The sequence below is a fragment of the Polyodon spathula genome, chromosome 15, assembly GCF_017654505.1.
Source record: "Polyodon spathula isolate WHYD16114869_AA chromosome 15, ASM1765450v1, whole genome shotgun sequence".
In the NCBI taxonomy this organism is placed as follows: domain Eukaryota; kingdom Metazoa; phylum Chordata; class Actinopteri; order Acipenseriformes; family Polyodontidae; genus Polyodon; species Polyodon spathula.
The window spans coordinates 11,963,111-11,978,232 of NC_054548.1; the positions used below are offsets into that span (position 1 = coordinate 11,963,111).

Here is a 15,122-nt window from a genome sequence, read left to right on the forward strand (position 1 = left end):
GTAAATTGTATTATAATAGTCAATGTTGGCACTATTTAATTATCCTTCATTTTGTATATAGAAAAGTATTTTAAAGACATCTTCCATGGTAAAACTGAAAAAAAAACTGCAATACCTTTAATTTCATTTTGACACCAATACAGATGCAAAAACAAATGAAATGCATACTGGGATTGCCATGGAAATCTTACATTAAGCCATATGCCCAAACCTTGCTTTGTCTGATACCATTCATTTTTTTGACACTTGGAAAGATTATATTTTCCACAAAAAGTCACACCAAGTATAGCTGCAGTGTATAATATTTCTTATTCATCCTGTGTTGTTATGTGGTGCTTTTCTCTTCCTTGTGAATGACAAATTGTCAAGTGGTAGAATGATAAGATCTAATTCCCTAATGATGTATATGAATAGGTGTGCAAAAGTGTACTTTACAATAATTTCTTACAAAGATGCAAGCTCTAATATTGTGGATGCCATTGATTACATTTTTTCTAAACAAACTCCAGGTTTTTAAAACTCTGACCTGACAGACACATCTAAACATTTTACAGTACTTTGGGCCTGTTAATGTGCCAATAATAATGGCCCAGACATTTCAGATAAACACATCATAAAGCAACAGTACAGTGTGACTTTGTACAGTTTGTATATTATTTGTTAACAATGCAATGTGTGCAATCTCATCTGTATGCTTCCCAACATCTTGGTATTCCATCAGTTCAACCAAGGCACCCAGATGTGTTATTCTTTTAAATGACTGAAACTAATGCCCGTGACTTTTACAATATAATTTTCCAGATAGCTAGGATAGGGGCATTGACAGCTCAGTAGCCAGCATGCTTGCCTCCAGGTCAGAGGTTAAAAAGCCATCCTCTTGTGCTGACAGTAATTCCATCCAACCTCAAGTCCCATCTTCAGTGTTCTTAATAAAGATGCCACTGCCTTGTAAAGGAAAGAGCCCCCCATGAACTAACCAAAAGAAAACTCTACCTACTTAGAAAATTAGGCACAAGGGACTAGCAAAAAAAATTAGGAATCTAAGCCAAATGCATACAGACAGTTTTTTTTTAATTTTTTTAAATTTTTTTTATTGAACTTGAAATCTGCCTGACCCATTCTGATCACAGGCATTTTTACCACAAAAACCCACAAAAGCAGGGCGTCCTGAATATCAGGGTATTGAGCCAGTTTTGCTGTTCATAGGTCTGTATAATTGTATTTCTTTTTTTCAGAAAGGTTGACAAACTGTTTGAGGGAATGATAAAAATGATGAAAGCAATGTCTTTCTTTTTCTTATATGGTGGTGCATTATCCATTGCTTTCAACACCTCCCCTTTTGCCTGCAAGGATAATGCATGTTTTTTTGTGCTGGTCATTAATTTCTGTGCTTTATGGAAATGGCACTGATGCGTGACTATGGCAATTCAAAATGCAGCATAGGATCAGTAGTAAAATAGAGCACAAAAACACTAATGCGGAAGTTAATGCATATCAATTTCCTCAGCTGTTCAAACTAGGGCAATTCGCCTTATTCAAATTTTTCTTCCCTGGAAGGTCACCAAAATAATTCACACAAAAAAAAAAATTATGTTAAGTGAATTTGTATTATAAAAAGTAATTTAAAATAAGCGACTGCTAAATTTGGTAGGGACCATATAGAAAATGTGTAGAATGTGAACAGTTAGTCTTATACCAATTTTCCTCTGGCACATCCGACCCATGAGGGCTCGGTACGGTATGAGTACGGGTGGTTCTCCACTGGCTATACACTGGCTCACACTCAAAAACACAAGATTCTATCAGATTTCTTATCCTTGACCTTTATTATATTAATATAAAGAAGAAAAAAAATACAAGCAACAAACGAAATACTGTACAGCTGCACCATATTTACAATGATGGTGCTAGTTGCCCTCACATAGATTATATTTTTTAAGCACCCAAACAAAAAAAAACTAGAACAAACAACTATCCCTAAACAAGATATCTTTGGAAAATTAAAACCTTCTTTTTTTTCCTTTTTAACAGACCTAATTTAACTTTAGTAAGTCGATATAATCAGTAAAATGTGTTGTTGATTATGTTGATTATAAAGACATGCCTAAATATATTTACAAAATATAGCAATGCAAGACACAGCTGTACTGTTGGTCTATATATTTTTGAACACCATTTGTTTGTGCATCTTTTGGAAAAGTGAGTTAATTAATAACTGTTAATAACTGTCTTTCATTGCGTACGATGTCAGTAGCTCGGCTCAATCTGCAGTGGAAAAACAACCCAGGCTCCCCTTAACCGCACCGTGAGACGCTGCCCGTCTAAGCACACTTAAAAAAAAAAAAAAAAAAAAAAAAAAAAGTCAATTACATAATTAGTTGTGATCGGGCAGAGTGCTATAATTTTTACACCAAATGAAGCTTTCAACTCATTTGATTGGACAAAGTGTGTGCATGTACTGTTCAAACCGATGTGCAATGAGACGTCCAAGTCGAAGATCAATAACGAAATTATAGTTAATAGAAAGAGAGTTTGGTGGTGTCTTGGATCAAGGGGGAGAGATCGTTACCATGGTGTACTGTGAACAACTCTCATTGAGCCCTGTATTGTAATGCTGTAACTAAAAGCAACAAACATGTGCTAAGGAAATAAATAATATTGGGTGTGATTACCTTGAGTTAGAGAATTAATCTCCCAAAAATGTATGTGTTAATTGCAAAAGTTAAATCTGATTTTATTAACAGCCCTAATTATTACCAACTGGCAAAATCGTGGCAACGCCACTGGTGTGTGTGTGTGTGTGTGTGTGTCTGTCTGTCTATATCTTTATCTATCTATCTATCTATCTATCTATCTATCTATCTATCTATCTATCTATCTATCTATCTATATATATATATATATATACACACACACACATATATATATATATATTATATATATATATATATATAATACACACACACACACACACACACACACACACACATACATATATATATATATATATATATCTATATATATAAATATATATAATATATTATATTAATTCTATATATATTATATATATATATTATATAGGAATATATATTGTTATAATATATATATATTATACTTATAATACGTACGACCAACCTGTTCTGTTCTTAAGAAATTACGTAATGCAATTTCATTATGCAGTCTCTTAATCGTATCACTAGTGACTTTGTGACACCGTGAATGTGGCACGAACCATGCTTGCTCATCCATTTTAGGAGCCATATATTTACAGCAAAATTAATATATATATATATATATATATATATATATATATATATATATATATATATATATACATATATAGATATATATTATATGGAGATAAATTATTTATAGTCTACCTATCTATTTAAAATAAATATCTGTTCTGTTTTCTAATTCTCTTAATCCTTTAATCAGCATTGATTGTGTTGCCGGGACATAGCATCGAATCAGCTATCTTTTATTACCAACAGAAACACAAGATTTTAATCGTAACCGTTACTATGGTAATATAACAAAAACTAACAAGAGGTAAATTTATGCATTATTTCAACACCCATGTGTTTGATCATTTTTGTTAGCTGGGTATTATTATATAAAAATACATTGGCTTATGTGGAATGGCCACAAATTGTTTTCTGTCAGACTGAGAGCAAGCTGATAGCTAACAGTGCACATTCCTCAAGACAGCCAAACCACTTCTTTATCACCTGGAGATTTTACAATTGTTTGTTTTCATTGATGATGTAGTCAAGAGGAAAATGTACTTGCTAGTAGTGCTATTACCTTAATTTCATTAGTGTTCAAATTAACACAAAACACCTGACCACTTGTCAGATGCTTGTAGAATAAATGACAGTATGACATACAGCATACATTTGTTGCAGGGTTTGACATTCTGAAGACAAATGTAATAACAGCAGTGACCCTATAACATTATATTTGTTGTAAAATAAATAAATAAAAACATAAGAATAAGTAAGAAATATATTTAAATGAATATACATTTTATAAAAATTCTGGTGATGCACTATTGACATTTCCTAGACATTAGCACTGTTTGCTTTAGGGACCACTGAAATTCAAAATGTTATACACCATCTGTACTGTTGTATGACAAGGAATTAGAATATTTTGCCTTTATGCAGTGTTTTAACCAAACCCAAACCAGATCTGACATTCATGTATGAAAAGGGCCCTTGATCCACCTTCCACCCTGTGATAAAGAGAGAAAGAATCAATGCTGTAAATCTCCCTCCTGATCGCACTGGGTAAGGTTGGTGGTACACTTCCCCATAGACAGGTCGACTCGCCTTCAGATCTTCACTGAGCCATGGCTAATGTTTGCCAATCCCTGTTTTTAATCTACTGCCAACTTTGCAATAAGCATCAGTCTATCAAAACCATCTCTACCCCCACAAGAATCACAAACAAACCCATCACTAAGGAACAAGCCCAGCTAAGCTCCAGATATGTGGCACATCCGCTCACTGGCATTCCACTCGTGACTGACTGAGGAATCAGGCTTGCAGGCCTGTGATGCAGAGCCTCAGCATGAAGTGTACCAATGTTTACGCAGATGCACTACCAGCTGGAGGACTTGAGCATAGGCTTTACTCTTAACTGGAAGTGTTCAGGGAAGGAGGTTCAAACCCTGGCAGAAGCAGTCACAGTGATCAAGCAACCTGGTGGTGAAAATGTACATGGCATTTACAGTGTCATTCATTAATATACAGTGGTAAACCACTCTAGGCAATAACTTTTTTGTCTTTGTTTTAGAATGCTTCCAAATTAATGTGCAAACTGTGCAAAGCTCTCATTGCTTACCTCCCCCCACAAGAAACCTAAGACTATTCTTCTATGGGAAGATTATAATATTTATGTGACCTTGTTTAGTACTGAAATAGGCATTACTATAATACAGTAGAGCATGTATGGAATAGAAGATTTTATGGTTGGCACTTTGCATCATAAGGGCACTGTTATAACATGTGTTTACTGTGATCACAGCAGCGCCACCTATCGTGTCACAACAGCAATAACAACAACAAAATAACAATAATAATAATAATAATAATAATAATAATAATAATAATAATAATAATAATCACTAGAGTTGCCAGCAACTTTACGGCTTTCAGTACCGGTAACACTACCAGTACCAAACACTTTAGCAAATAGTGAGGAATGCCAGTACCATAGTACTAAACACTTTAGCAAATAGTGCAGAATGCCAATACCAGTACCAAACACTAGCAAATAGTGCAGAATGCATACATGGGTTACTATATGTGTTCCATAGTAACCATAACACTATCTGCACTTTCTCAGGAGTTATAAGCCAGTTTTACATTTGACCTTTAGGAGAGAGTAAAGGTCACAGCAATGACCATTTTTGATAGAGCATACATGGGATATTATATGTGTTCCATAGTAACTTTGACCCTATCTGCACTCTCTCAAGAGTTATAAGCCAGCTTTACATTTGACCTTTAGGAGATGTCAAAGGTCATGGGCAATGACATTTTTTCATAGAGCATAAATGGGTTGCTATATGTGTTCCATAGTAGCCATGGCCCGATCTGCACTCTACAAGGAGTTTATTAGCCAGTTCTGTAAGTTGATGATGTCATCCAACGTGGCTGCCATGTTTTTTATTGTATCAACTTCCCTTGACCAAATCTTAAAGACAACCATACTAGGATCATATGTGCCACTTTTTGGTTCAATCGGACTAGCGGTTTGGCAGAAAAATATCTTTGTATTTTGTGATTATGACGACCGTACTGTGTGATTATGACATCATGTAGCGTGCCCGCCTTACCACGCAACCTGTCAGCTCCTTATGAATACCAGTTAATCTTGAACTATCCCTCAACAAGTATACCGACTTTCAGCACTCTGTAATAAGTGGTTTTCGAAAGACGAATTTTTACATTTTTACTATGACGGCCAAACTATGTGACCTACGACATATGTTCAATTAACAATTATCTATCATCCTACCAAATTTCGTCAGTTTTTGAGCAATTGTTGGTGGAAAGAAGAAGAAGAAGAAGAAGAAGAAGAAGAAGAAGAAGAAGAAGAAGAAGAAGAAGAAGAAGAAGAAGAAGAAAATCACAGCAGTTACAATAGGGTTCCCATCCCTATGGGCCTGGAAGCCTAATAATAATAATACAGATGCAGCTTTTTTCCAGATTGACACATGTATTGGCTACCTTTATCCATCTCACTCACTTCCACTATCCCCTAAACAATGATCTTACCAGTGAAACCTAATAGCTCTGCTCTTTAACCATATTAACCATCATGTTTTTTCTCCCAAAACAAATGTATCGATTCATTGATTAACAATACTGCATAATAGAAAAACAGTGAAATGAGATTTGCAAAAAAAAAAAAAAAAAAAAAACTGAATTTGAGTCCTACTCTAGCAGCACTAGATGAAAAACCTGATGATACAAGACCATTTTCCTTACTTTAATTAATTTCTTTTCAGAGGACTGTGAATCCTGCTTACCAGTAACAAAAGCAGTACAATGTCCCCATTGTCACAGGCACAGGCCACATGCAGCGCAGCCCAGAAGTCCTCATCCTGCTGGTTGACATTCATTCCTCTCTCAATCAGAATCTCTGCAGCAAAGGCATTATCATATCGGGCACACTAGAACAATGAAGAAAGGTCTGATTTAAGCAGTGATAAATGGAGGTGTTGCAATAGCAAGCGGAAAGGTACTGATAGAACTTGCATGCTTTATTCTATATGGTAACAACATCATTCATATACTGTATAAGGTGTTTATTAATCTAAAGTGAGGAGTCTTGACAGGATAAATTATATGCATAATAGAAACACCATAGGTTGCAAATCAAAGTCATTGAGTAATGATTGAATAGTAACGGTCAATTAGGCAAATTAACAAATAATTAACCACATCTCTACACTAACAAATGCACTAGACACAATGTTTACTTGGTTTCTTATTTTTACCTCATATGTCTATAAGAGCATAGGAATTTCTTAAAAAAAAAAAAAAAAAAAAAAAAAAAAAAAAAACCCACTTACAATAGCTTCCTCCTGCATTGTATTTTTACTCAGATAAAATCATAAGTCCTACCAGATGGAGCAGGGAGCCTCCAGAAGAAATTTGTGTATTGGGATCAGCTCCATCCTTCAGCAGCTTTAGGACTGAAAGATTAAAGAAAATTGAATGCAGAAAACTACTGCCTTCCCGCTTTTCTTTATTAAAAAGCATCAATACCCAAGCCTCAAAGGCAATGTCAGTTGTTAAAATAAAATACGTACTAATACGAACTAATTGTCAGCCTATTCAGTGTCATGTTCAGTTTGGGACCCTTGATAATTGTGCTAATTACTCATTCAGTTTGCATTCTTTCTGTTTCACAATTAAAGCTACAGGAAATCCTGGCACAGAAACAGGTTAAGATATATGATCTAACAAATCTATTTAATTTTGCACTCTCTTAGAAAAGAGGGTTTATGAGTGTATGAAATCAGAACAGTTCTAAATAGAAGCACCAAAATATGGTTCTGGTAATGAACGTGTTTAGCATCATAACATCACATTACGCATCCTCACTGAGGACACCTATACACTGAATCCACAGAATGATGGCATTTTGTTCTCCTTACAATGGTCCCAATTTTTTTGTACAGGCATTGGAAGAATATAAATATATGATAGAGCTAGTAAGGATTTGTAATGAATTGATATCTTAGTTCATAATCTAAACGGAAAGGCAAAGGCTATACGCGAGCTGCAAACCATACAGTTAAAAGATGAACGCATTACCATTCAACAAAAGAGAAAGCTCTGTAACTGAAAGGTAAACATGCGTCTTATGCTGATGCCAGTATTAACTTATCAGCCACTAGAAGGAGATGCATTACATGTTACATTGGAAATAACCTACAGTAACAGCAGCCTAAAAATAAGGATCCTCTTTTGCACTTTTTGTATTTCATTGGCACGTCACCTGTGACTAGCTTAACCTTAAAAAAGATGAGTCTCTAAAAAGATTTTATTATACAGAAATGTCAGTCAAATGATGCCTGTGGGCTGTGGTTAGCTGTTTGCCTTGGTTTCCTTTTTACTGTAGGTTCGGCATTACTGTCCATCCTTTTATTTTTTTTATTTATTGATTGGAATTTGTTCACTAGAGAATATCCCATTGAGATATTGTGTCCCATGCAAACTATATTCAGAGCCGTTCTTTCCCTACTTAGTAGGGAATCCCCTCCCCTAAATTACTATGAATTGAGTAATCTGCATTAGTACAGATGATTTTTTTTTTCCTAAATCAGAACTCCATAGCAACACATTTCCTGAAAAGTATGGCAAACAGGTTGTGAGAAAAACTGTCATGACTTGTGCATGTAAATGCGCCGTTGACAATTAAAACTACACCTACCCATGTGTAACATACCCCCTTTAAAAGCACATGTTTGTTTAGAAATGACTTTTCTTCTAAGAAAAAAAAAATAATATTACAGGCTGCTATGAATCTTGCCATGGATAAGAGAGATGTGACAGAATTTCCTTTTTACAAAATAAAAAGTAGTAAACATGATTACAGATATGGGTGTGATTAGATATGGGGTTCATTGTTGGGTTACCTCAGCACTTTTAAAGAGGAGACCATTTTCTATTAAGCGATACATAGATAATTAGTGAGCATGTAGTCTGATAGAATTTATCTGGCAACAGATTCCCCATCCTCAGTTGTACTGCTTTCCTAGGGTCACCATTCTACTTCTGAGATGCCTTGCTTATTAAAATATGTAGCATATTTTTGTAAGTAGATGTTTTTTAAAACAAAATATGTTATTTATTGGTGAAGATGTGTACTCTTATTGATTTTCTCATTACCTTATTTATCTATACATATACCCCTTGTTGATTTTCAATTGTAAGTGCATTCCTGTTGTGTTTTGTTTAATTTTAGTACACAAGTTAACTAACCATACATTGGTAACCCTTTTTATTAAATGATCCACATGCATGTGGATATAGATTCATATGGATCAAAACTACATTTAATCATGCAAACAGAAATTGCTTCTGCCATCTACCTTCAGTTACCATGAAATCAAGAACTCTGAATATAATAAATATATATTGTATGCTTTGCTTTAACTTAGCCTTGAAAAACAAAATACATGTTTTAATAGGAACAAAAAAAATAGAAAAATAACTGTACATCCATTCAAAGCATCTCTATGTTGAAAACGAATCAGACGAGTTCTCCATCACCTCTCCTTGTCTGGGCAATGCAATGTCGGGGGGAAAAAATAACTGTGATATTGGTCAATTTTATATGCTGAACATAAGAAAAGTAATCAGAATAGAATCAGAGGCAATGGAATCAATGCCTTAAATACTCCTACCCACGCTGCAAGTTTTTTTTTTTTTTTATTTACTCAAGCTCAAATCTCCATATAATTGAGTTTGAAAGGTTCCTGTTTGCCAGCAGTATGGAAATTGAGGTTGAAACTTGAACAATAGAAGCCTGTGCAACTCTACTGGTAACAAGGTTAATGGCCTTAACAATTAACACATCAAACCCTCCTAATAATAATGGTGCAGAGATTACATTAATCATTCATACAACACCAAATGTACTTATCTGAGGGAGTGTACTAGAGTTACACAAGAATACATTTACATTCATTACAGGATCCAAACCATGTTCAACCACGAATTTCATCAAATCCTGAACAGCCAGTAAGATGTGGAAATAAAGAATGCTTAATTTAGCCTAATGGCAACAACAAAAATCGGTAACACTTTATATTAAGGTACTGCTTATTAATGTTCTATATATGTTTCATAAATATTAATAAATGCTTAATAACCATGTAATATAGTGTTAATAAAGCATTATAGATAGTTTGCAACCATGCAATAGCCATTGACGGTATTACAGTTTTATAAAGGGGTCAGTTTTTAATCACCTATTGTACTTTGGGATGTTTAAACATAATTCTGTCTATGGCTATTGCATGGTTATAAACCATCTATAATGTTTTATAAACACTATATGACATATTTATTAAGCATCTATTATATATCTATTATAACCTTAATATAAAGTGTTACCCAAAAATCTATTGCAAAAGACAGAACAATGGGCAATGCATTACTACTGCTAGCATGTTGTGTTCATGTTTTCTCTACCAAGTAAAACATCTATCTTAAACCTTTGCAGTCCATTTATTCAGTGCTTGTCAGGTGTGTCAGGTCCAATTTATTTTCACACACGCTGTTTATTTTAAATGCACTGTTTAAAATATATTTTTTTCAGAGTAAAAACAGGTTTAAATGACATTGCATGGCAAAACTACATCAGTATTGCATCTCCAGCCAAGCTCCACCCTTTTGTTTGGTGTATTTTTCACATACCTCTTTATAGACGTGCATACTGATAAATCATCTCCTGATCACTCGTTTTATCACCAAACTCCTCAATAATGTGATCCAAGTTATTATTTTATTACTATAATATCTCAAAAAGTTCTGCAAATGTCCATGATATTCTTTGAGTGCTGGATGCGGAAGCAGCTATGTTCTTTGCTATGTGTTCATGTTGACTATGTGGTGCAGTGGCTAGTTCTATTGCTCAGATATGTCCCTTTTTTCGGCTTCATTCGGCTCCTATCAGTCTCACTCGGCCATTGAAAGGTTTCTTCTGCTTTTTCAAGAGAAAAATTGACTAGAGACCTGTGCTTTACGTCTTTTTGATGATGTCGGACAGGGTCCAACATCGGACTGGAAAGCGAAAATTGTAATGTCGGACCTGGTCCAACATAGGTCCGCAATGGGTTAATCATTTATATTGCAGGTTGATCAGTATTGAAGCTTCTGTTGCTCAGGTTTTTCAAAGCTGCATGTTCCTTTGTTTTAAGTTTGATTTTTTTTTTGTTATTGTCTGAAAGCACAATATTGGGTTTTATGTTCTAGTAAAGCACGAAAATGCTGCCTTGTGATTGGTAGAACCACTATCAGCATGATACAATATACTTATCATGAAACCATGTGGGATTGAAAACCATTCCTTTAAACTGCACCCTTAGTATCATGTTTATATCAAGGCTTTCTCATGCAAATCTCAGACATCTTCAAAGGTGCTCCATAGTTGACCAAAACATTAAACGTATCCTGTCCCTGCCATCGTGATCCTTTCAGTTCATGAAAATGTATAGAGTACTTGAGAACCAAACCCCTCATGCTAAACAAACTTATTAACCATGTCCAGAAGGAGCAACATGGCACTGCCATATGGAGTGATCCTACTGCTCAAAGAGTTCCCTGGTGATCTGTGCCCTTGCCAAAGCCAAGCTGAACCCCAAATCACCAGGAGTCTTCCTCAATAGCCACTTCTGAATGCAGATGACAGTGGCCTGTGCTGCCAATTAGCTGGGTTTGTTGAATTTATCACAGAACATGGGGCTGACATTTGCTCCTAATGAGCTATTTGTTTTTCTACATCCTTACAATAGTAACTCCAATGTCAGACCAACAGGGGGAATTGCTGTTTTTAGAAAACAAATATTCTGAATTAGCATTCCTGTGACAGGATGATGCTGAGTGGTGAAGTCAGGCCAGATTGCAGGAAGAACAACAGACAGGCAAGTACTGTAGGCAAAAAGTTGCAGGGTGCACCTTTTTTTTATTAAAGACAAAAATAAATAAAATATTTAAACAAAATCAAAACACTGCTCATATAGCAAAATAAAAGGTTAAACAAAAACAAATCTCAAACACAAAACAACTGCAACTAAGGTCAGGCTGGGCAGGTGCCTTCACTGTTCCTTAGCCTTTACTTTTAAATTAATCTCTCTCTTCTCGCTCTCCCGTTCTCCACTTCAGAACACCCACCCCGAGTGCAGAGAGCTGCAGGCTTTTATGCAGGTGACCATCTCCCGATTAGCAACAAATTAAACAATTAATTAATAGGGAAATGGCCTCCTTCTGCACAAGGTTTTTAATTGTGGAAGGGATTTCCCATCCACGCTACAAAACACAAAAACAAAACAAATGCGGCTACACTGTGATAAGTACAATAACAAAACCCACGGCATTCACTGACATTTACGTACACACAAATAAACAAATCATAATACAAAAAACTAAATAAACTGCACAGGAGCAGAGGGGGAAACCCCATTCTAAATAAATAACTGTATAGGGCTGCTCGCCCTGTTACAATTCCAAAAACAGCACGTATTATTATTATTATTATTATTATTATTATTATTATTATTATTATTATTATTATTGAGTGTAGACCCAAGACTTTCTTCATAATTGTAAATATTCACTAAATATTTGCTAATTCCTCAGACATGTACTCAAAGTAGTAACTTATTGGCAATAGATAATCTTTCTGTTTATTTCAGTTACTTTAAAAATAGGACTCTATGGGACAACTCTTATCAAGGATAACTTACATTTGAAAAAAGCTGTTTACATCAACCACCAGTGATTACTCGGTAGCAATGAAAATAGTTGCTTTATCATCAGATGACTGCTCGCAATGCTCACACATCACTCTCCTTAAAGTATAGAAGACCCATGTCTCATTACAGTTCTAATGATTTTGAGGTTAGTATGTATAACATCACCAATGCAAAGTCATATTATATCGCTCAACTATAGCCAACATTAAGAAATCATTACATTTGCACTCCAATGACTGGATGTGCTTTGATAAATGCATGGAGATTTTGTGCAGGAAACAAATTATCTTAGCTCATCAATATTGTATAACTAATACCCCAAATATTTCTTTCTCACACAGAAAACTGAGGAGGACAGGGAATGGCAGTGTTGTCCGTTTAATTATTTGTTAGTGCTGTTATTTGCAAATACTATAAATAGGCACTATTCACAAGGCTTTTGTGTTATTTAAAGAAAGTCTGTTTTAGAAATAAAATCTATATTTCTATAAAATTGTTGTTGGCTACTGTGGACTTCTTTAAAAACAATCAGCAATAGTTAAAAAATATATAACTTTATTTATTAAACACTCTGTTGAAGCTCTGTCCATAGTGCAGTATGTATATACAATATCTGTAGAGACATTCGCAACAATACAAATGAAATAAGGGTCCCTTGAAAATGGACCACAGTGAAAACCAGTTTAAAGAATATCAATATTTAGAAAATGCATGGACATGATTTTATCTTGTAAGAATTGGTATGGAAATAATAAAAAAAAATACTTATTAAACGATCAAAGACAGAAAGGTTTAATTTACTGTGCCAACGAAATAGATTTCAGTGACACTGCCATCTGTGCACCTCCTCAGAATGACTTTTCAGAAACTGAAAGCAATATTGTACTCATTGTCAGTGTTATTGCCGATAGCATGGGTTTGAGCCAAAGAGTCTGGTGTACAAGCTGTGTTTGCATTAGACATGGAAGAGACCAGCTTTAGTTTTTCTTCACAGTTATTCAACTGACTTCCTACTGTTCACTGCCAAACATATTTAATATGGCACTGAATCTGATTAGTTAAACTGTCAAGATCAGAAATCGGTTTCTAAGATGCTGTTCAAAATGTCTGACCTTGTCCAAAATGTAATTTGGCAGAAAGGCGCCACATTATTACTTTGCTTAGATTTCACTGTTTGGTCTCCCTTTGCTAATTGTTTAAAAACCTGCTGTTAAAATGATTTCAAATTAAATGAAACGCACCACAATCACCACAAAATCCTGTGCACGTTTAAAGATGTAGCTAAGAGGAAGCCAATTAACATTGAACCTAATGTTCACAGAGCATTCACATGCTGTAGCGATTACTAAACTCTTCAGTGGCTATCTGCACATTAATGTTTCTGCTTCACTGTATGCGGGACATTTTGCTGGAGTCATCACTATCTGAGCGTAGCTAAATGAGGTGGAGCTCCAGGTCCATAATTTAATCTAACATCACCCATGAGTTTAAAATCAGATGAGGCAGTCTATTAACTTTCTACAAGAGCAGCCTGCTTTTTTTCCAAGTCTTTCCATCTCATTGCAGGGAACATGTTAACTGTATACTGTTTTTCTTTCCTTTACAGTTGATTGGCATTAATATGTATTTATTAATGAGTTGAACAATATCTATGAAAACCAAACATGCAAAACCTGCAAACTGAATATCAGCATTACATATTTCAAAATATCCAAGCCATAAAGCCATACCTTTATAATAAAATATACATTCTGGTTTAATCATTTAAAAACTTTGGGCTGAATTCAAATTAAAAAATAAAAATAAAAAATCCACCAAGTTTTCTTTAAACTAGAGGTACTGAATATTTAGAATGATCCCAACATTGCAATGACACACAGAAGCCTACAGAGAGCATTTGCACAAACAGGGCTCAATGGAGTTCAATGTGTTTGTCTGCAACATGTAAACAGCTTGTAATAGCCGATCTCACTGTTTAACTTTAGACTGCTTGATTGATTGTGAAATACAGTCTTGAAGGAAATATATTAGTATTGAGATCTGTTGTACACTTTGGGATCTTAATCCAGATTATTAATAAGAAGTTGCTTTATTACAAATGGTGGTAAATCTGTGTTGATTTTGAGTAAGAAAGCTTTGGGAATCAATTACTTACCACATATTTAGGAATGCAGTTATCTGTTGATGAACCTATTAATTTAGATTGCATCGTTATGTTTCTAAATGTCTATATAAATAATTTTTTATATATAAATTTCTAAATGTATATAGATATATATATAATATATATTACCCTTTGCAGTTGCTAATGAAAGTTAAAGTAACGAAATTGACCTGGTACAATTGTTGAAGGTATATTATTTACCGTGTAAAACAACTTTTATATACTATTTGTACAAACACGTCCATCATGTTTCCCCAAGTGGTCGGGAGAGATACAAAGCAACGATGTAAGAACCTCTATTCTCACACGCACTTTCTTGGTTACAGTTGTTTATTTAAAGTTCAACTGTTTATAATATTAAGTATAGTGTTCAAGTCTAATCTAGTGGGATAAATACATGAATTGAATACTTGCATGTAAAATGTTATAAATATATCAATATATATATATATTATA

At 34.5% G+C, this 15,122-nt stretch overlaps 1 protein-coding gene across 1 annotated transcript in view; it reads right to left on the reverse strand.

Annotated features, from left to right (window-relative positions):
* Positions 1 to 15,122, reverse strand: part of LOC121327511 (unconventional myosin-XVI-like) — a 153,819-nt gene that overhangs the window by 116,910 nt on the left and 21,787 nt on the right. Inside the window, exons 3-4 of the mRNA XM_041271581.1 lie at positions 7,140 to 7,210; positions 6,542 to 6,685 (exon numbers count right to left, since the gene is read on the reverse strand). Coding sequence (XP_041127515.1) covers positions 6,542 to 6,685; positions 7,140 to 7,210 — 215 coding nt within the window. The remainder of the gene's footprint in view (positions 1 to 6,541; positions 6,686 to 7,139; positions 7,211 to 15,122) is intronic.